The following is a 22,888-nucleotide window of genomic DNA, read 5'->3' on the forward strand; positions in this document are numbered from 1 at the left end:
CTGTGTACACAGGTACCATGTCTTTTGCAATGTGGCCTGTTATAGCGTCTGTAACGCCTTTATGTCTGGTGGACGTCGACTCATACGGTGTAACGCTAGTGAACGCATCATCACTTAACACTTCTTTTGGGATGACTGAGAAGTCCCCGGTGTTTCTCTCATTGTAATACACTCATGGTGTTGTTTCAGGTGGTGAAACATGTTTGTTGTGCTACCTCGCTTCGTCGCAATTTTCGCCAAGCACGACCTGCACAACACCTCGCTCGGGTTGACATCATCCTTTTTAAATCCAAAATACCTCCAAATAATGGAGGATAATTTATGTTTAAGCACAAAATCGCCACCGGCCGCATTATCTTCCGCGCTCATGTCACTTTTCTTTCCCGCCGTGTGTGTGTGTGTGTGCGCGCGTCTCAGTCTCCGTCTCCCTCCCGCCCTCCTATGTTTGTCATTGGTTGGCTTCAGCTGTCGATCCACAGCAAGCATGAAATAAGGTTTGTGGTTGGCTGGCCGCAGTGGTGCATTCAAGTGCGATCGTAAAAATGAAATTTACTGTGACCGCCAGAGCTGTACATGCAGGGCGAGCGCGGGGGAAAATCTATATTGTTTATATCGTTGCTTTTTCGATATGAATATCTTGAATGTTCATATCTCGATATCGATACGATAACACCAGACACTTAAAAGGTAAGCTGGCCAGGAGTGTGTCCATACTTTGGAGGGCACAAAAACTATTAAACCAGAAGGCACTATACTTGTTGTACTGTGCACTAGTCTCTCCACACCTGCAATACTGTGCAGAGGTCTGGGGACACACTTACAAAACCACTACTTATCCCCTGTTTATACTCCAGAAAAGAGCCTTGAGAATTCTACAATATGCCAGTTACAGAGAACATACAAATCAACTATTTATCAAATCAAAAATACTCAAATTATATGACTTAATAAAATACCACACAGTACAGATGATTTACAGGGCTGCCAACAAAAACCTCCCTCACAATCTACAGACATTATTCCTGACCAGAGGGGAGGGACACAATCTAAGAGGGAACATGAGGTTCAGGCAGAGAAGGGTAAGAACTACATTAAAATCCTAATAAGACCCACAGGGGTCAGACAGTGGAATAATCTGGACGAGGAGATGAAAAAATCAGCAAAACAGCGTGTATTTAAAAAGAAGTATGTAGAGATGACTATTAATCAATACAGAATGACCCAGGAAGAAAGTATGACAAACGTCAGGGACAGAAATCTGTAGACACCGTGTGGGAACGGCAGTGGAAGCAAATGTAACCAAACAAAAACAAGAAGTGAATGTACCCAAACAACAGCTGACATTCGGAAACACAAATGTCAACACATGAGAAGTACTTAGCTGCCCCTGTGAACCGAGTCACAATGGAGAATCAATTGATCCAAGATGGAACTGCTAAGCTCGTCACTGAATGTGATCAACAAAGTGTTCTCAACAAGAAGTGCAGGTTCTAGTGAACCTAGTTGCCCAGATGGGACCTTCATGGCTGGCTACAATGGGGACGGATGGGAGTCTGATTGACTGTCTAGAGCTAGACTACTACATCTCTGAGTGCTACCTGATGCTGAAACATGTTTGTCAAAATGTCATAAGAAAAAGAATATTTATGTGTTGTATGATGAAAATATGTATTCTGTGGATAATGGGGGCGGGACTAGATAAGCTTTTGCTTCTCCCGCTTTCCCTTTCGGTTATGTGTATTGTGTGATGAGTGATCTAACTGACATGACCGAAATATATAAATAAATTAATTAATGATCTACAGTATCAGGAGACACAAGGAAAACAGGTTTGTGTCAGAAATGGTTGAGTGTGACCCAGATGGTGTCAAACACTACACTGATTAACACATTTAAGACTTCCACATCGTCAGATCACTTTACCCAAACCCAAGCACGTGAGCCAGGACTGTTCCACAATTATTCAACATTTCTTATTTTTTCATGGGTCCAGATCTGAGATTAAATGGGGACGGGTCTGTTTGGGACTTGGGTCCAGAATGTCTTGGGTCTGCATGGGTCTGGGTCTGAATTCTTAAATATTAGGTGTCTCTGGGGCTACATGGTGGATCATTTAAGTTGTTGACCTGTGAAGACCTCCACCCTCCATCATCTGACCTCTGTTCTTTTTTGAAGTACAAAGGTTCATCCATGGACCGGTCACTCTTCATGGACACACAGCTGGGTCCAGGTCCAGGTCCGGCAGAGTCTGGTTCCTGTTGATGGATCCTCCTACAAACACATGATGTGTAAATAAAACACTGAGCTGTGACATGGAGACGAGTCACATGATCCATGAGATCCTCATCTCACCTCTGACCCTCATGTTCCTCACACAGAGTGGTTTTAGAGGGCGGAGCTTCCTCTTCACTGGCCTTGATCTGATTCATAGCAGAGCGCCACCTGCTGGGAGAATAAAACTCGCTCATTACAAGTTCTGCTAACATGGGTGGACCACATTGACCTAATGTGGGCCGGTCAGCAAGAAGACTTTATTTAACCACAGAATTGGCCGACATGACCCTCATTGGCTGACTGAACAATCGGCACAGCCCATTGGTTTATGCTAATAATGGACTGTCAGTCACTCAGTTACTGGTTCATTTCAAAGAGCCGTTAAAAAGATTTGACTCGTTCGTTCACAGCTCGACTCACAACTCACTCAAGACGCTGTTTGCATCACACTTTACAGCCCTTCACTGCAGGTGAGTCCACTGGTTTAACAGAAGAGCCCGCCCTCTGGTGGTCAGGTAAGAAGCTGCCCAATAGATAGATACATATGTATGTTAAACATCTGGACTTTGCTGAACGTCTGTGAAGTGATTCTGCTGCTGAACAGCGAACAAAACACAGACCAAAGTTTTCTAAAGTGTTATCTGAAGGAAATATGATGAATGTGATCAAATAACTGCTCTGATCTGAACTTTACACTCAACTCCATCAACTGCAGTCAAATATTAACAGAATCAGATCTTATCACTGAACAATGATCTCGACACATAAACTTATACAGTTCTAACTCTAATCGACTCGACTCAGTTTAGTATCAGCCATGTTGTTTTCCATGACTTCACAGTGCAGCCTTTTTCAAACTGGGGGGCGGGCCCCCCTGGGGGGGCGTGGAGACTCTCCAGGGGGGAGCGAGTTCTTAAGTCCTAACTAAAGTTTAGCAGGCGGAACTTTTGGTCTCGCTGTAAGCTGGACTCATTTAAGTGACGTACCACAACAAAACCTACACTGGTGACAAGGTTTGGATAATAGAGAAGTTTCTGAGGGACAAAAAGAAAACTGTGCATCTAACAACAAGCCAACGTCAGCCGAACAGAACAATGACAGCATTTGTATTGTTGAAACAAAAAAATTAATTGCACAGCAAATGATTGATATTTGTAAAATATTCTTTGTTATCCAAATGTATTTATTGTTTAAAAAATGACGCTATTATAGTTATAATTGCACATTTCATATTTTCCCCTCCAAAGGGGGTCCCAACATAAAAATTTTGGGAACCACTGTCATAGTGCCTCCTCAAAGTGGGCGGAGTCATCACAGGAAGCCTGCGTGATACTATACTATAACATTTGTGTTTGTGGTTAAAGGAGGTTTTTGCTCGATCGACGCATCCCTCAGTTAGCACAACAGAACCAAAACCCGAGCACGCTCTGACCAACAACAGACCAGCAAAACCAAACAACTCTCCTCCACTACCTGGCTGACAGTCATCTTTTTCTGACTCTGCCCCCTGCTGGCAGCGTAAAACATAGTTAAATAACAGTCTTTTGTAACAGAATCTGTAAAATAGACTATAATTACTATTCAGGTGTTACACTAACACCCGATACAAAGGTGGCACTGGAATGTTAAGGCGATTTAGGATTTAAGGCAGGGGTGTCAAACTCAAATACAGAGTGGTAAATATCAAAATAAACCTTTTCCACAGGCTAATAATACATTTGAAAATAAAATAACAATAATGAATGAATCAAACATTCAAGCCTTGAAGTAGCAAGAGAAAGTGCATGAATGAAACGTTAATTATTGCTCAGTTTGCTACACTGATTTGTTTTAACACTGAATATGGAACAAGCAACGCTTATATAACTTAATAGTGCAAAATCAACTTTCAAAAAAACAAACGAAAAAACATCAATGGCATATTAAATAAAATTTAGATCAAAAATTGAATGCCTCTTTTCTATTTGCAGCCTTCTGAGGTAAATATCAACATTAACTTTTTCCACATGCTAATAAATTTGAAAATAAAATAACAAAACAATGCGCCAAAACAACAGCAGATCATTTTGGGATTTGTAGTATTAGCGGTGCCGCTGTATAATACCGGCGGGCCAGCTCTAATGTTAATTTGATATTGCCTCAAGGGCCAAATTAAATTACACGGCAGGCCAAATTTGGCCCGTGGGCCAGAGTTTGACACCCATGATTTAAGGAGTCGTTTGAAGATGGAGTGACAGATTCAGAAATGTCCTCCACGCTGCAGCGGGTCTTCACTTCCGTCTTCAGTTGTGTGGACACAGACGTCTGATGATTGTTTTTGCTGCCAAGGTTTTATAGAACAGTGAATAAAGACTGGGATTTGTAAAGTTTCAGGAATTTATTTGAAATTTTGCCATTTCTTTGAGAAATCTTGGTAGAAACTGGTTTACAAAAGAATCCTTGAACACTGTAGAGTATTGAGCTGAAAGGATCAGCCAGTAAAAATCTGGACACTGGTACTGTTCATAAGTGGCTTTGGAACTATGTTCATTTTCTGGTGGTGTCCAGAAAACAACATTGGGTTTTTAGATAACTGGCAAAACTTCTGGGGGAAACCTGGGCTCATGAGGAGAGACGGCGTCCATCCCACTTTGGATGGAGCAGCTCTCTTATCTAGCAGCTTAGGGCATTTTATTAGAAACCCATGACAATCCAGAGTTGAGACCAGGACACAGAGTTGCAGTCTTTCATGCTTCTCTGTGCTTCTTTTAGAGCAGTCACCTATTAAAAACCCCATAGAGACTGTGTCTGTCCCTCGACCTACTAAAGTAAAAACTAAAGTAAATAAAGTAAATAAACCAATAACAAACAGAAGAGGAGTTAGACATTCTAACTTAATAAAGATTAATACCAACAATAAAATAGAGTCAAATAATACCACTTTCAAATGTGGACTATTAAATATAAGGTCTCTCTCCTCAAAATCTGTTTTAATAAATGATCTTATCTCTGACAATTGTATTGATTTATTCTGTGTAACTGAAACTTGGTTACATGAAGATGATTACGTCAGTCTAAATGAGTCAACTCCACCCACTCATGCTAATACCCATATTCCTAGAAGCTCAGGCCGAGGAGGAGGAGTAGCAGCCATTTTTAATACTAGATTATTAATCAATCCCAAGCCCAAACCAGGATATTCATCGTTCGAAAGCCTTATTCTTAATCTATCTCATCCTAGTTGGAAATCACAGAAACCAATTATGATAGTCACAGTTTATCGTCCACCTGCACCTTATTCAGAGTTTCTATCAGAGTTCTCTGAGTTCTTATCCGAGTACTGATCATTATTTACTCACATTTAATTGTTCAATAATGAACTACAATAACATGAATAAGAAATACTGTCTGATAATAATATGAATACATTCAAAGAGACAGTGCAACCTCTATTTAACTCGGTGCCATATGTCAGTACATCTGAAGGTACCTTTTGTGATTTTACTCCCGCCCTCATAGATAACCTTGTTGATAGTACAGCAGCCTCACTGCGTACTACATTAGATCGTGTTGCCCCTCTGAAAAAGAAAGTGGTGAATCAGATGAGACGAGCACCATGGTTTAACTCCAATACTCGTGCTCTTAAACAGACGTTACGTAGATTAGAAAGAAAATGGTGTTCCAGTAACCTAGAGGAACTTCATATAGCCTGGAAAGATGGTTTTGTAGCTTACAAAAAAGCCCTACACAAAGCTAGAGTTGCCTATTATTCTTCTCTAATTGAAGAAAATAAGAATCATAGATTTCTTTTCAGCACTGTAGCCAGGCTGACACAGAGCCACAGCTCCACTGAACCATCTATTCCTTTAACACTGAGCAGTGATGACTTTATCAACGTCTTTGTGAATAAAATAACATCAATTAGAGAAAAAAAATGGATCATCTCCTCCCTCATATTGGGACTGACTCATCTTCTAGCACAAGAGCTTTAGAAGCACCAGGTGCACAGTTAGACAGTTTCTCCCCTATAGATCTCCCTGAGTTAACATCATTAGTTTCATCATCTAAGCCATCAACCTGTCAGTTAGATCCTATCCCCACCAAACTGTTTAAAGATGTGTTTCCTTTAATTAACAACTCTATATTAACTCAAATGAATCTATCCTTATTAACTGGATATGTGCCCCAAACGTTTAAAATAGCAGTTATTAAACCCCTTCTCAAAAAAGTGACCCTTGACCCAGATATTTTAGCTAATTACCGACCTATATCTAATCTTCCCTTTGTTTCTAAAATCTTAGAAAAGGCAGTTGCTAATCAATGATGTGAATATTTGCGCATTAATGGCCTGTTTGAAGATTTTCAGTCAGGTTTTAGATTAAACCATAGCACAGAAACAGCACTAGTTAAAGTTAGTAACTCAGATAATGGTCTAGTTTCTTTACTTGTCCTGTTAGATCTTAGTGCTGCATTTGACACCATTGATCATAATATTCTACTGCAGAGATTGGAGCAGACGCTTGGTATCACAGGTGCTGCCCTCTGCTGGTTTAAATCATACTTATCTGATAGATTCCACTTTGTTCATGTTAATGATAAAACCTCACTACAAACAACAGTGAGCACTGATTCCAGTGTGTAATATCACATGTCAACCAGCAGATGTCAGCATTTATACTGTGTCAGCAGAGCTGCTTCAAAAGGGTTGGGCCTTCTTCACGTTCAGAGGAACCAGGACATGTTCACATCCCATAATAAGACAATTTTGCAGTATTACACCAGACATTTAAGCCTCTCAGTGTCACTACAGGGTCAATTCATTCTGTGTAAAAACCTCAGTCACTGAACAAGAGTCAGTGACGTGAGATTCATGAGCTTCACAGTAAAAACATCACGTCCACTCAGTTACAGTGTTGTTTTCGTCAACGATGACAAAATAATTTTGTTGACGCCCCTTTTTTTTAGTAGAGTCGGTCGCGGTGCACCACCGACCGAGGAAATTTCATTCTGCCCAACAGTAATCTCCATTACTTATTGACCTAAATGGATTTGTTAAAATACTATACTTCTTTCTTTTTTTAAACTAAAACTGAGTAAAACTTTTTTGAGTTTGACTAAAATTGGACTAAAACTATCACATCTAGAAATGACTAAAACTAATCAGCGTTCTAGTCCAAAAAAACGTTTTAGCTCAGTTACAAAGTTCTTTTTCACATGTGTGATGAGATGAGTTTAGTTCTGTTACCTTGTGAAAGCAAGAAATGATCGTCATGAAGCTGCTGAACGTCTGTGAAGTGATTCTGCTGCTGAACAGCGAACAAAACACAGACCAAAGTTTTCTCAAGTGTTATCTGAAGGAAATGTGATGAATGTGATCAAATAACTGCTCTGATCTGAACTTTACACTCAACTCCATCAACTGCAGTCAAATATTAACAGAATCAGATCTTATCACTGAACAATGATCTCGACACATAAACTTATACAGTTCTAACTCTAATCGACTCATTTCCCATCAACTGCTTCCTTCTCAGCCCCAGAGGCACCTCTCCCATCTCTACCTGTAACGCAGGTACTGGCGTTGTCTTAACAGCCCCACTGCAGACTCTCAGCGCCTGTGCCTGAATCACATCCAGCTTCTTAAGCCTTGATCTAGCAGCTGACCCATAGGCAATGCTGCCATAATCAAACACTGATGGTATTAAAGCCACATACACTAGCTCCCCAACTCCTACCTGTCAAACATTGCAACACATTGATCACTTTTTTGCATTTACTGTGAGTCAAACACTACACCCACAAATGTAAATGTTCCAACTCTTTGCAGCTCATTCCCGTACATTTTCAGTTTCATTCCTTCCTCTCTTGGTTTCCTGCTAAAATACACTGTCTAGGTTTTTTTCCACTGAGAACTGGCATCCCCAGTCATAGCCCCACTCCACCACCTCATCAATAGCCCCTTGTACTTTGCCCACAACATATGCCACATTCCTTCCTCTTTTCCACAAGGCCCCATCATCCACAAAAAGTGACCTACCTATCTCCTCTGGTACTTTTGAGAACACGTCATTGATCATTAGTGTAAAGAGTAAAGGGCTAATCACACTCCCTTGAGGGGTCCCATTCTCTACTTAATCCAGTTGTACACCCTTCCTCTTATACCCATCTTGCACAGCTTTATTAATAATCCTTCCTTCCACATCATATCATATGCTTTCTCAATATCAAAAAACACTGCCACTACTGCTTCTTTATTTGCCTGTGCCTTTCTTATCTCTGTCTCTAGCCTTATCACTGCATCCATTGTGTTTCTTCCTTTTCCAAAACCACTTTGATCATTTGCCAGCATTTCTGGTTTTTCAAGATCATATGTTAATCTTTCTGTTATCATCCTTTCCATTATTTTGCACAGATTTGATGTTAAGGCTATTGGCCTGTAACTAGTGGGTTGTGTGGGATCCTTACTGGGTGTTCTTTTGGGGACCACTACTGCTTCTTTCCAGGCACCTTGTTGTACAATAGCAGCAACTTTAATAATGCTCTCTCCCTTAGTTGTTTTAGCATTATATTGCATATCTTATCTTTCCCTGGGGAGGTTGGTCTTGATTTATTTATTGCCCTCGTCATTTCTGCCATAGTAAATGGTTCGTCAGTTGCTTCTCCTGTTTCTTCCCTCCTGTCTAGCACACCTGGATACTGACTCATTGTTTTCTCTCTCTCTCCTCCTTCTCCTCCTCCTCCTCCTCCTCCTCCTCCTCGTCCCCTCTTCTGATAGATTTTCAATGCCATGTACTCTTGCAAATGACTTTGCCATCATTTCTGTCTTATCCCTGTTAGAAAGTGCAGTCTCCTCCCCACACATCATGACCGGATAATCCCATACCTTTCTATCTCCCCCCATCTTTTTTATCATTCCCATACTTCTCCTACAGGTGTCGTTCTTCCTATTTTTTCACAAAATTCTCTCCAGCTTGCCCTCTTGGCCTGGTGTATTGTTCTTGTCACTACTGTCTGTGCCTTCTTATATTGGACTAGCTGCTGCACACGATGGGTTCTTTTGAGTTGTTTAAATTCTCTGTTTCTTTTTTTAACAGCTTGATGACATTCTTCTGTCCACCACGGTACCAGTTTCCTATTTATCTTGCTCTTACTCTGGGGGATGGCTCCCTCTGCTGGCCTTAAAATTCCTGAGGTTATGTACTCATTTATCTTCTCTATACCTCCTGAAACATCCACTCTTGTCAGTTCTTCCTCACTCATCTCCTGAAACAGATCCCATTTTGCCTTAGCGTATACCCACTTTGGGATTTGTCCACTCGCACTTACTTCCATTCTCTCTCCTACCGAACATGTCACTGGGTAGTGGTCACTACCTACAGTCGAGTCCGCACAGAATTCCCAACTACTAACGCCCGCAATGACACTTGACACTAGTGTTACATCTAATGCTGACTCATAACCTGTAGCTGTGTTCACCCTCGTTCCTCTCCCATCATTAATACATACCAAGTTCCTTTCATCCATCAACTCTTCAACTACTTTCCCATTTGAATTAGTTTGTAATTCACACACACACACTGAGCTATGGGCATTGAAATCTGCACACCATATTATTTTTTTATATCTGACTAATTAATTATAACCACCTTCTCCTATTTCTCCCACACTTCCACCACTATATACTCCTGATCCTCCCCCTTTTCCAGCACCCTATATGGAATACCTTGCTTAATGAATGTGGCACACCCCCCCTTTCCTTATCACTGTATACCCATGTACCACAAAGTCTATCCTTGGTTTTAGCCATGTTTCTTGCACACATACTATATTTGGTCTTATCGCCATTTCCTTGATAAATTGCTTAAACTCCTGTCCATTCGCCAGCAAGCTCCTCGCATTCCATTGTAAAAGAATTACCATGATCAATATCAACCCACACATGTTGCATCCTGGCTCAACTGATTTGTGAGCTTCTCCCTCGTTTCTTCCCATGTCAGTCCCACTAATCCCAAATAGTTCACCGCTGCTTTAACGATGAGCTGTATTTGAACACTTTTTGATTTCACTTCGGCTGTACTATTGATCACTCCTGTTATGAACGTCACTAAGTCTCTTTTAGACTTAGATTTAGACTTAGACTTCCTTTTATTGTCATTGCACAGAAAACACAGCAGTGAAAACTGACAACGAAATTACGTTGCTTGGCAAGCAGATAAAAAACCAACACATAGCATTGAATTGAGGTAGATTATTGTGTACTGTGATTAGTAAAAGAAATAAATAAGTGTTTTTGTATATAAATATATATAAAAGTAGTGCAAAAAAACAACAAGAACAGGAATGAAATCTATAAGCAGCAGAAGAAATAACAGTTAAATATTGCACATCGTGTGGGAAGTCAGTCAGTCATCATCTAACGCTTTATCCTCCACCAGAGGGTGCGAGGTGCTGTGCCAATCTCAGCTACATCGGGCGATAGGCGGGGTACACCCTGGACAGTTCGCCAGTCCATCGCAGGGCCACACACAGCTAGAGACAAACAACCATTCACTCTCACACTCACTCCTATGGTCAATTTAGAGTGTCCAATTTACCTAATACATTGCATGTTTTTGGACTGTGGGAGGAAGCCGGAGAGAACCCACGCACACACGGGGAGAACATGCAAACTCCATGCAGAAAGGCCCTTGTTCCAGCGGGGCTCGAACCGGTCTTCTAAGCTGCAAGGCGAGAGTGCTAACCACTACACCACCCGTGTGCCGGGGGTGTTATTTGGAATTTAGTAGTCTGATGGCCAGCGGAAAGTAACTATTTTTGAGTCTGTTTGTTCTGCAGGGGATGCTGCGGAACCTCCTGCCAGACGCCAGCAGGGAGAGCAGTCCATGCTGGGGGTGGGTGTGGTCGGTGAGGATCTGGTGAGCCCTTGTTAGGCAGCGCTTGTGTGCAATGTCCTGGATGGGTGGGAGTGGAGTCCCAATGATCTTCTCCGCTGATCTCACCACCCTCTGCAGAGACTTCCAGTCGGAGGCCTTGCAGCTCCCAGACCAGATGGAGATGCCACTGGTCAGCAGGCTCTCGATGGTCCCTCTATAGAAGGTGGAGAGGATGGGAGGGGGGAGAGACACCCTTCTCATCCGTCGCAGGAAGTGTAGGCGCTGCTGGGCTTTCTTCACCAGGGAGGTGGTGTGAAGTGTCCAGCTGAGGTTATCTGTGATGTGAACTCCCAGGAACTTGGTACTCGACGACCTCCACCACCATTGAGGAGAAGTGGTGTATGGCTGGGACGGGATCTTTTGAAGTCGACGATGATCTCTTATGTCTTGTCAACATTCAGGAGCAGGTTGTTCACCCTGCACCAGTCCACCAGATGTTGCACTTCCTCTCTGCAGGCCAGTTCGTTGTTGTCCTGAATGAGGCCCACAACTGTTGTGTCGTCCGCATATTTTAGGATGTGGTTGGTGTTGTACCTGGGACGACAGTCGTGGGTCATCAGGGTGAACAACAGGGGACTCAGGACGCAGCCCTGTGGGGAACCGGTGCTCAGGGAGATGACACTTGAGGTATTGTTACCCACACGGACAGACTGGGTTCTGTCGGTGAGGAAGTCCAGCAGCCAGTTGCACAGGGGGTGTTGAGGCCCAGTGGGCCCAGTTTGTGTACCAGGTCCTGGGGGATAATCGTGTTGAATGCTGAGCTGAAGTCCAGAAACAGCATCCGCACGTGGGTGTTCTTGTCCTCCAGGTGCTCGAGGCTCAGATGGAGAGCAGTGGAGATGGCGTCCTCAGCGGAGCGGTCTAGGTTGGTACGCAAACTGGAGCGGGTAGTATGATGGAGGCAGTATGGAAATTATGTGGTCCTTAACCACCCACTCGAAGCACTTCATGATGGTTGTTGTTAGTGCGAAAGTCATTCATCACTCATGGTCACCCCCACATCTTGCACACCTCCTCTTCTCTTTGCAGTTCTTGGCTATATGTCCACACGTTTGACAGTTAAAACATCTTAATGGTTTTTGCGCTCACTGGGAAACTCACAAACCCCAGGAACACTCTCTTGGGCAACATTCTCGCCTTCAAACTCAATCATCACTGTTTCACTATCTTTTTTCCCTCCATCTCTTGTCGTCTTTAGCCTTTGCGCTTCCTTTACTTTTCCACCTTTGATGCTTTTCTTTAACTCCTCCATTCTTACATTCATAGGCACTCCCATTATTACTCCTTTGCACCCTCCTCCATTTTGTGTTCCCACCCTTCTGGTGCTGACCACCTTGTTGTTCCCTATCTCTTTTAAACTTAATGCTTTATCAGTTTGTTCTTGACTATTACACCTCACCAACAGATTGCCATCACTTAGTACCTTTGCATATTGTATTTCTCCTATTTTACTGGTCAGATTTGTTGTCAGTGTGAATTGATTTATATTCTTATTTTTTTCCTGTCCCTTTTCATCAAACCTTATTATAGCAATACACTTCTCCTGTCTCACCGTTTGTGTTTGCTCAAGCCCCACTTCTTCACTCTCATTATGCTCATCACCGTCCCTTCTTAATCTCTTCTTCCCTTTTGCTTGGCTGCGTTGGTTCATACCCTTATATCCTCTCCACTCTCCCTCATTGTCCCCCTCTCTCCATTCACCAAATTCCATTCCTGCCCAGTTGCCTATCTCTGAGTCATTTTCAGAGCAGTCATGCTCAATCACCTCAAACACGTCATTTGCACGACTTGAATTTTCTCAATCATTGCCACCTATCGCCTCCATCATTTCTGACCGAAAGAGTTTGATCCCGAGTCGTACACAGATATCGTATACCGGAGCTTACAGGTCATTGGCCGATATCCACCCAACCACTCAATCCAACTCCTCCTGCTCCCACACTCCTTCAAACTACTTTGATATGTTGTTAAATCACTTGTTATTCCAAAAAACTCACTTTCTCCCTCCAACCGACCGCCAAACACCCTGCCGACCCACTGTGACGTCCCGCGCACCAGCGGTTCACCCGGCAACAACAAAGTCATCAACTGCACCCGTGTCAACACGCCCAAACATTGTTTACGTCAGCTGTGCACTTAAATGACGATGATGGCGGGACGCTTAGTGTGACGTCACTTTTGTTTGTAGTTCCATTAATTATCTATTCATTTGGTTTATTGGTTGACTAATGACTTTATTCCTCCCCCAGGGGGGAAAAACACATTCACAACAGCTCTGTTAAGAAAATGAGAATAGAATAAAAATAAAAATAAAATACAATACAATACAATACAATACAATACAATACAATAGTAAGAAAATTTCAAAAAAAAAAAAGTAAAAAAGATAAAATTACCTCTCCGGGAACCATCACCTTACCGTGGTGGAGAGGTTCGAGTGCAGGTGTGTTGTCTGGAGCCTAGTGCTCCTGGTAGGGTCTCCCATGGCAAATTGGTCTCAGGGGAGGGGCCTGACGAAGAATGGTTCAAAGACCTCATGAAAAAACAACAGAGGAAGAGAGTGACCCTGCCCGGAGGAAGCCCGGGTGGCCGGGTCTACCACAGGGCCCGGCCAGGCACAGCCCGAACAAGTCCCGTGGCCTCTTCATCGTCCTCCTGTGGACCCACCACCTGCAGGGAGATCGACTGGGGTCGGGTGCGCTGCCACATGGGTGGCAGTGAAGGTCGGGGATCTCGACGTACTGGACCTGGGCGGCAGAAGCTGGTTCTGGGGACATGGAACATCACCTTGCTGTGGGGGAAAGAGCCGGAGCTTGTGCGGGAGATGGAGCGCTACCAATTAGATCTGGTGGGGCTTACCTCCACGCACAGCCTTGGCTCTGGAACCACACTCCTGGATAGGGGTTGGAAGTTATTCTTCTCTGGAGTTGCCCAGGGTGTAAGGCGCCGGACGGGTGTGGGGATACTCACAAGCCCCTGGCTGAGCGCCGCTGTGTTGGAGTTTACCCCGGTGGACGAAAGGGTCGCCTCCCTGCGCCTTAGGGTTGCGGGGGGGAAAGCCCTGACTGCTGTTTGTGCTTATGCACCGAACAGCAGCTCGGAGTACCCGGCCTTCTTGGAGGCCCTAGATGGAGTCCTGCAAGGGGCTCCGTCGGGGGACTCCATAGTTCTGCTGGGAGATTTCAATGCGCACGTGGGCGACGATGGGGAAACCTGGAGAGGCGTGATTGGGAAGAACGGCCTACCTGATCTAAATCAGAGTGGTCGTTTGTTATTGGATTTCTGTGCAAGTCATGGACTATCCATAACAAACACCATGTTCGAGCATAAGGACGCTCATAAGTGTACTTGGTACCAGAGTGTCCTTGGCCAAAGGTCGATGATCGATTTTGTGATTGTTTCATCTGATCTAAGGCTGCATGTTCTGGACACTCTGGTGAAGAGAGGGGCAGAGCTGTCAACTGATCACCATCTGGTAGTGAGTTGGGTCAGAGGATGGGATGGGACTCTGGATACACCTGGTAAACCCAAACGTGTAGTGCGGATGAACTGGGAACGTCTGGAGGATGCCCCTGTCCGAGAGGCCTTCAACTCTCACCTCCGGTGGAGCTTTTCCTGTATCCCTGTGGAGGCTGGGGACATTGAACCTGAGTGGGCAGTGTTCAAAGACTCTATTGTGAAAGCTGTAGTGGAGAGCTGTGGCTCCAGGGCTTTGGGTGCCTCAAGGGGCGGTAACCCTCGAACATCGTGGTGGACACCGGTGGTCAGGGAAGCTGTCCGACTGAAGAAGGAGTGTTTCCGGGATATGTTATCCCGGAGGACTCCTGAGACAGTTGCAAGGTATCGACAGGCCCGAAGGGCGGCAGCCTCTGCTGTGGCAGATGCAAAGCAGCGGGTATGGGAGAAGTTCGGAGAGGACATGGAGAAGGACTATCGGTCGGCACCAAGGCGTTTCTGGAAAACCATTCGGGGCCTCAGGAGGGGAAAGCGGGGGACCATCCAAGCTGTGTACAGTAAGGATGGGACACTGTTGACCTCGACTGAGGAGGTAACCGGACGGTGGAAGGAACACTTTGAGGAACTCCTGAATCCGACATCTGCACCCTCTGTGGTGGAGGCAGAGAGGGAGGCTGATAGGGGATCATCGTCAATCTCCCTGAGGGAGGTCACTGAGGTGGTTAAACAACTCCGCAGTGGCAAGGCCCCAGGGGTTGATGAGATCCGCCCAGAAATGCTGAAGGCTCTGGGTGTGGAGGGGCTGTCTTGGATGACACGTCTCTTCAACATTGCGTGGAGGTCGGGGTCAGTGCCGAAGGAGTGGCAAACTGGGGTGGTGGCCCCCCTTTTCAAAAAGGGGGACCTGAGAGTGTGTGCCAATTACCGGGGCATCACACTTCTCAGCCTCCCTGGTAAGGTTTACTCCAAGGTTCTGTAAAGGAGGGTTTGACCGGTAGTCGAACCTCGGATTCAAGAGGAACAATGCGGAGTCCATCCTGGTCGTGGAACAACGGACCAGCTCTTTACTCTTGCAGGGATCCTGGAGGGGGCCTGGGAGTACGCCCAACCGGTCTACATGTGTTTTGTGGACCTGGAGAAGGCGTATGATCGGGTTCCCAGGGAGATACTGTGGGAGGTGCTGCGGGAGTATGGGGTGAGGGGGGCACTACTTAGGGCCATCCAATCCCTATACGCCCAAAGTATGAGCTGTGTCAGGGTTCTCGGCACTAAATCAGGCCTGTTTCCTGTGGTGTTGGCCTTCGCCAGGGCTGCGCTTTATCACCAATCCTGTTTGTGATTTTCATGGACAGGATATCGAGGCGTAGTCGTGGGGGAGAGGGGTTGTGGTTTGGCGTGCTTGAGATCACGTCGCTGCTTTTTGCAGATGATGTGGTCCTCATGGCTTCGTCGGCCTGCGACCTTCAGCGCTCACTGGATCGGTTCGTGGCCGAGTGTGAAGCGGTCGGGATGAGGATCAGCACCTCTAAGTCTGAGGCCATGGCTCTTAGCAGGAAACCGGTGGATTGCCTTCTCCAGGTAGGGAATGACTCCTTGCCCCAGGTGAAGGAGTTCAAGTATCTCGAGGTCTTGTTCATGAGTGAGGAGACGAGGGAGCAGGAGATGGGCCGGAGAATCGGAGCGGCTGGTGCGGTACTGCATTCGCTTTACCGCACGGTTGTGACGAAAAGGGAGCTGAGCCGGAAGGCAAAGCTCTTGATCAACCGGTCAGTCTAAGTTCCTATCCTCACCTATGGTCATGAAGGTTGGGTCATGACCGAAAGAACAAGATCGCGGGTACAAGCGGCCGAAATGGGATTCCTCAGGATGGTGGCTGGCTTTTCCCTTAGAGATAGGGTGAGAATCTCTGTCATCCGGGGGGAGCTCGGAGTAGAACCGCTGCTCCTTCACGTTGAAAGGAGCCAGTTGAGGTGGTTCGGGCATCTGGTGAGGATGCCTCCTGGGCGCCTCCCGAGGGAGGTATATCAGGCACGTCCAGCTGGGAGGAGACCTCGGGGTAGACCTAGGACAAGGTGGAGAGATTACATCTCCACTCTGGCCTGGGAACGCCTGGGGATCCCTCAGTCGGAGCTGGTCAATGCGGCTCAGGAAAAGGAAGTTTGGGGTCCCTTGCTGAAACTGCTGCCCCCAAGACCCGGCCCCGGATAAGCGGAGGGTGATGATGATGATGATGAAGATAAAATTACACTGTAATATAGAGTAGTATCAGGGGTAAGTAGGAAAGTGAGTGGACATTTACGAAGAGTTAAATATCCGAACGGCAGTGGGGATGAAGGACTTTCGGTATCGCTCCGTCCTACACTGAGGGTGCCAGAGCCTGCCGCTGAAGGAGCTGCCAAGCCCCTCCACAGTCAGGTGCAGTGGGTGGAGTGTGTTCTCCATGATGGAGGACAGTCTGGATAACGTCCTCCTCTGTCCCACCTCCTCCACCGATTCCAGCGAGCTGCCCAGGACAGAGTCGGCCCTCCTGACCAGCCTGTTCAGTTTCTTTCTGTCCCGGTCCGTACTGCCCGCTCCCCAGCAAACCACAGCATAGTGGATGGCAGAGGCCACCACAGAGTCATAGAAAGTCCGGAATAGAGGTCTGGTCACTCCGAAGGACCTCAGTCTCCTCAGGAGGTGGAGGCGACTTTGAACCTTTTTGTAGAGGGCGTCGATGTGAGTGGTCCAGTTCAGTTTATTATTGAGGTGAACACCCAGGTACTTAAAGTTATCCACCAGCTCAATGTCCGAGCCCTGGATGCTCACCGGTGGGTGTGGTGGGGTCTTTTTCCCAAAGTCGATCACCATCTCCCCCGTCTTTCCGGTGATCAAGCACAAGAAGTTGCTCTCACACCAGTCCACAAAGTCCTTGATGACCGACCTGTACTCCAGCTCGTCCCCCTCAGACACTCAGCCAACAATGGCTGAGTCATCGGAGAACTTCTGGAGGTGACAGCTGCTGGAGTTGTAGGTTTAGTCTGAGGTGTAGAGGGAGAAGAGGAACGGTGAGAGCACCGTCCCCTGAGAAGTTTTTTTTTTTATTTATTTTTTTTTTATTGTCATTATGAGGACATAATGAAATTTTTGCAGAGACTCCTGGCTTGAGGTACACAGTAAAATAGCAAATATAACAGAAATAACGAAGGACTTGACATTTAAATAGACATGACGAAAGGCATTTAAATAAGACCCAACAAGAGACTTAACACTAATGAGACACAACAAAATATAAAGTACAGTGTGTGCAAAGTGTGTGCAAAGTAAAGTATGTACAACTACAAAGTGCAGTTTAGTGCGACGTGGTCCAGTTTTATGGAGATTTGAGCAGGTTTGGGGGGGTCAGCAGGGGTGTGTTTGGGAGGGTGGGTGTGTGTGGCTGCTTGTGTGTGTGTTTGGGGGGGTGGTATAGAGAAGGGATGCAAATTGTTTTCACTGTGGGGGGGCTATTGCTTTCACAGCTCTGGGGAAGAAGCTGTCCCTGAGTCTTTTGTTCTTTGCTTTGATGTTTCTGTACCGCTTTCCTGATGGAAGCGGTACAAACAGTGCATAGCCCGGGTGTGTGGAATCTGTAGCTATGCGTCTGGCCCTTCTCCGGACTCGGGCAGTGTAAACTGAGTCCAGATCAGGTAGACGGCATCCCACAATCCCCTGTGCTGTCCTCACCACCCGGGCTAGGTTCTTCCTGTCCTGTGCAGTGCAGTTGCCATACCACACTGTCATGCTGAGACACAGGATGCTCTCTACAGTGGCTCTGTAGTAGTTTATGAGCAGTTGGGAAGAGAGCCCAGACCTCTTCAACTTCCTGAGAAAGAAGAGCCGTTGTTGAGCCTTCTTCACCAGGTGTGAAGTGTTCACAGACCAGGAGAGGTTGTAGGAAATGTGGATGCCCAGGAACTTTATGCTGTCTACACGCTCCACCTCCTTTCCATGTATGTTGAGCGGAGCGTGTACAGTCTTCCTGGACCTCCTGTAGTCCACTATGACCTCCTCGTTTTGTCGGTGTTTAGAACAAGGTTGTTCCCGGAGCACCACTGGGTCAGGTTCTGGACCTCTCCTCTGTAGTGGTTCTCGTCGTTGTTGGAGATGAGACCCACTATGGTGGTGTCATCTGCAAACTTCACAACCATGTTTGTGGAGTGGATGGCAGAGCAGTCGTGTGTGAAGAGGGTGAAGAGGACAGGGCTGAGCACACAGCCTTGCGGTGTGCCAGTGTTGAGGGTTAGTGGAGCAGACGTGGACTCCCCTATCCTCACCACCTGTGGCCAGGAGCAGAGAGATGTTGACAGACCCAGGTTGTGGAGTTTCAGGGCCAGCATGTCCGGAAGGACGGTGTTGAAGGCTGAGCTGAAGTCCACAAATAGCATCCTAACATAGGTGTTGGGATGCTGCAGGTGAGTCTGGGCCGTATGAAGTGCTAACGAGACAGCATCCTCCGTAGAATGGTTCTCCCTGTAGGCGAACTGCTGGCCGTCTAGCCCAGCAGGGATGGCGTCCTTGATCTACTTCAGGAGGATCTTCTCAAAGCACTTCATGATGACTGGGGTCAGAGCGACAAGGCGGTAATCATTGAGGCAGGTGACGGTTCTTTTTTTCGGCACAGGCACAATGATGGAGGACTTCAGGCACACAGGGACCGTGGACAGCTGCATAGACAGGTTGAATATGTCCAGAAAAACTCCTGCTAGTTGTTCAGCACATAATTTCAGGGTCCGACCTGACACCTTATCTGGACCTGCTGCCTTTCTGATGTTGATCTTCCTCAAGACGGATGTCACCTGGTGCAGCTGCAGGACGAGAGGCTGATGCTGTACCTCTGTCTGAGGAAGATGTACAGTCCTTCTGCTGCTTGGAGAGTCAAAGCGTGCGAAGAAGCTGTTTAAGGTGTCAGGCAGAGTGGGGTCCTGGCTGACCTGCTGGTCGCTTTGCTTATAGTCTGTGATGGTCCTGATGCCTTTCCACATACTACGTGGGTTGTTGTCATTAAAGTGCTCCTCAATGCGCTGCTTGTAACGATGTTTTGCCAGCTGGATGCCCTTTTTCAGTTCTTTCCGGGCCCTGCTATACGCCAGCCTTTCCCCCGACCTATACGCTGTATTCCGGGCTTTTAGCAGGTTAGTTAGTTTTAGTTTTTTTTTTTTTTATTAATCCCCTTAGGGAAAGTATTCCTCTGCATTTTGACCCATTTTGGTGGGGTGTTGGAGTGAGGTGTTTTGGAGGTGAGGACGGTTGGTGGATGGTGGCTGTAGCCGCTGGAGAGCAGGCGTGTGAGGAGTGGGGGGCAGAGATGGAGAGGGGAGGGGGGCCCTGATCAAATCGGTTGAAGTATTGATTCAGTTCAGTGGCCCATCGCTGGTCCCCCCCTGCTGTGACTCTGGCTCCACTCTGTCCATGACCTGTGATGTTCTTCAGGCCTTTCCACACATCCCTCGTCCTGCTCTGCTCCCGCTGGACTTCTTTCAGCTCCTCTCTGCTCCCTGAAGCAAACACCCTCTTCTTCTTGTTCAGCAGGACTTGAAGTTGAGGGGTCACCCATGGCTTGGTGTTGGCAAAGCACCGCGGGTTGGTGCAACGTTCTCCTCACAGAATTGTATGTAATCTGTGAAACAGTCATTAAAGCCATCGATGTTATCACCATCAGAGAAAGTCTCCCAGATTGTTGGCTCGAAACAGTCTCTCAACCTCTCCTTGGCTTCTTCATTCCACATCATTACAGTTCTTTTCTGTGCGGGCTGCCTCCTCACCAAGGGTGTGTATTCAGGTCGCAGACGTATCAGGTTGTGATCAGAGCGGCCGAGTGGATATAAGAGGTCCAGCATCTTGTTCTCCTGGGTGTGGCACTTCACGTACTGTGTGAACGTGGGGGAAAAAGGGGGAAAACGAGGCATGGTTGAAATCACCATTTATGAGCAGGAGAGAGTTTGGGTGTTCAGTTTGCAGTGCCAACACTGAGCTGTGCAATCTCTCACACGCTGCGGCTGCATCGGCTGAGGGAGGGATGTAGACTGTGTACACAATCACATGTGAGAACTCCCTCGGGATGTAATACGGGCGGATGCCCACCGCAACAAACTCAATGTTCAACTCAATGTGTCAAGTTCTTTCCCTAATAACCTCTGCCCGCCCCACCTCCTGCCCCCTTGACCCTATCCCCTCTCACCTTCTTCAGTCAATTGCTTCTGATCTTCTTCCTTTCCTCACCCACCTCATTAACACATCTCTATCATCTGGTTGCTTTCCGGACTCTCTTAAAGTGGCCAGAGTGACCCCCCTCCTTAAAAAACCCACCCTTGACCCGTCTGAAGTAAATAACTACAGACCTGTCTCTCTTCTTCCTTTTCTCTCCAAAACTCTGGAGTCTTTAATCAACTCTCATCCTACCTTCACCGGAACAACCTTCTTGATCCTCTTCAGTCTGGTTTTAAAGCAGGTCACTCGACCGAAACTGCACTTCTTGCTGTCATTGAGCAACTCCACACTGCCAGGGTTGCCTCTCTCTCCTCTGTGCTCATCCTCTTGGACCTTTCTGCAGCGTTTGACACAGTTAACCACCAGATCCTTACTTCCTCCCTTCAAGAACTAGGTGTCTCAGGCTCTGCACTTACCCTGCTCTCGTCCTATCTTCAAAACCGAACACACAGAGTAACCTGGAGAGGATCCGTGTCGGAACCCTGTCCTCTAGCTACTGGGGTCCCTCAGGGTTCTGTCTTGGGCCCTCTCCTCTTCTCTCTATACACCAACTCTCTTGGTTCGGTTATTCGCTCTCATGGTTTTTCCTATCACAGCTACGCCGATGACACCCAACTCGTTCTCTCTTTTCCCAGCTCCGACACACAGGTAGCAGAACGGATGACCACTTGTCTGACTGACATCTCTCAGTGGATGTCTGACCATCACCTGAAACTCAATCTCGATAAGACTGAATTTCTTTTTCTCCCAGGAAAAAGCTCTCCCACCACAGACCTAACCATCACCCTCGACAACTCTGTGGTAACTCCTTCTCATACCGCAAGGAACCTGGGCGTGACACTTGATGACCATCTCTCCCTCACTGCCAACATTGCTGCAACAGCTAGATCTTGCAGATACATGTTGCACAACATCCGAAGGATACGGCCTCTTCTAACCCAGAAGGCGGCACAGGTTCTGGTCCAGGCTCTTGTCATCTCACACTTGGATTACTGCAACTCCCTCCTGGCTGGCTGGTCTCCCTCCATGGCATGTGCCATACGACCTCTGCAACTCATCCAAAATGCAGCAGCTCAACTGGTCTTCAACTTACCAAAATTCTCCCACACTACACCGCTCCTCCACTCCCTTCACTGGCTTCCTGTAGCTGCTCGCATCCGCTTCAAGACTCTAGTGCTTGCGTTCCATGCTACAAATGGATCCGGTCCAGCCTACATCCAGGACATGATCAAAACCTACACCCCAGCCCGCCCACTCTGCTCTGCATCGACAAACCGGCTCACTGCCCCCTCACTGAGAGGATCGCAGAGGCACTCGCAGAACTCGAGACTGTTCACTGTCCTCGCTCCCAAATGGTGGAACGATCTCCCCATCGACATCCGGACAGCTGAAAGCCTCCACATCTTCCGCCACCGACTAAAAACACATTTCTTCCGACTCTACCTCGACTAAGACAAAAAAAAACAAAGAAACTTGTACATCGCACTTATGACTAGCACTTCATAGTTTGATCTACTTGAAGCTCTTACTTACTTCTAGCTCTTATTTGTACCCAAATGTTTAAATGCACTTTTGTAAGTCGCTTTGGATAAAAGCGTCTGCTAAATGACATGTAATGTAATGTAATGTAAGGCGATTTAGGATTTAAGGAGTTGTTTGAAGATGGAGTGACAGATTCAGAAATGTCCTCCACGCTGCAGCAGGTCTTCACTTAGAATGGTGAATAAAGACTGGGATTTGTAAAGTTTCAGGAATTTATTTGAATTACATAAACCTCGGAGAACACAGGCAACATCAAGACAGGCAAATACACGACCTGACGCTACCTCCAATTCTAACGCTCAGTCGTCCAGATGAGGCTGTTAATCATCCGTCTAACAAACATGTTTCATTAGAATCAGGAAAAACACCAACTCTCTCTGGAATAATGTGCTCTCAGTTCCATCATTATCTGTAGCCGTGTTTCCATCATCCTGACCAAGGATTAGGTGCAGCTCAGTCTGGTACAGTACGGTATG

The 22,888-nt window shown here is 46.4% G+C and overlaps 1 protein-coding gene across 1 annotated transcript in view; it reads right to left on the reverse strand.

Annotated features, from left to right (window-relative positions):
- LOC122760640 (NACHT, LRR and PYD domains-containing protein 3-like) overlaps nt 1–22,888 on the reverse strand; it is a 50,640-nt gene that overhangs the window by 14,209 nt on the left and 13,543 nt on the right. The window contains exons 3-4 of the mRNA XM_044015772.1: nt 2,353–2,445; nt 2,158–2,271 (exon numbers count right to left, since the gene is read on the reverse strand). Of these exons, the coding sequence (XP_043871707.1) occupies nt 2,158–2,271; nt 2,353–2,445 (207 nt within the window). The remainder of the gene's footprint in view (nt 1–2,157; nt 2,272–2,352; nt 2,446–22,888) is intronic.

Source organism: Solea senegalensis, unplaced genomic scaffold, assembly GCF_019176455.1.
Source record: "Solea senegalensis isolate Sse05_10M unplaced genomic scaffold, IFAPA_SoseM_1 scf7180000013854, whole genome shotgun sequence".
NCBI classification, from domain to species: Eukaryota; Metazoa; Chordata; class Actinopteri; order Pleuronectiformes; family Soleidae; genus Solea; species Solea senegalensis.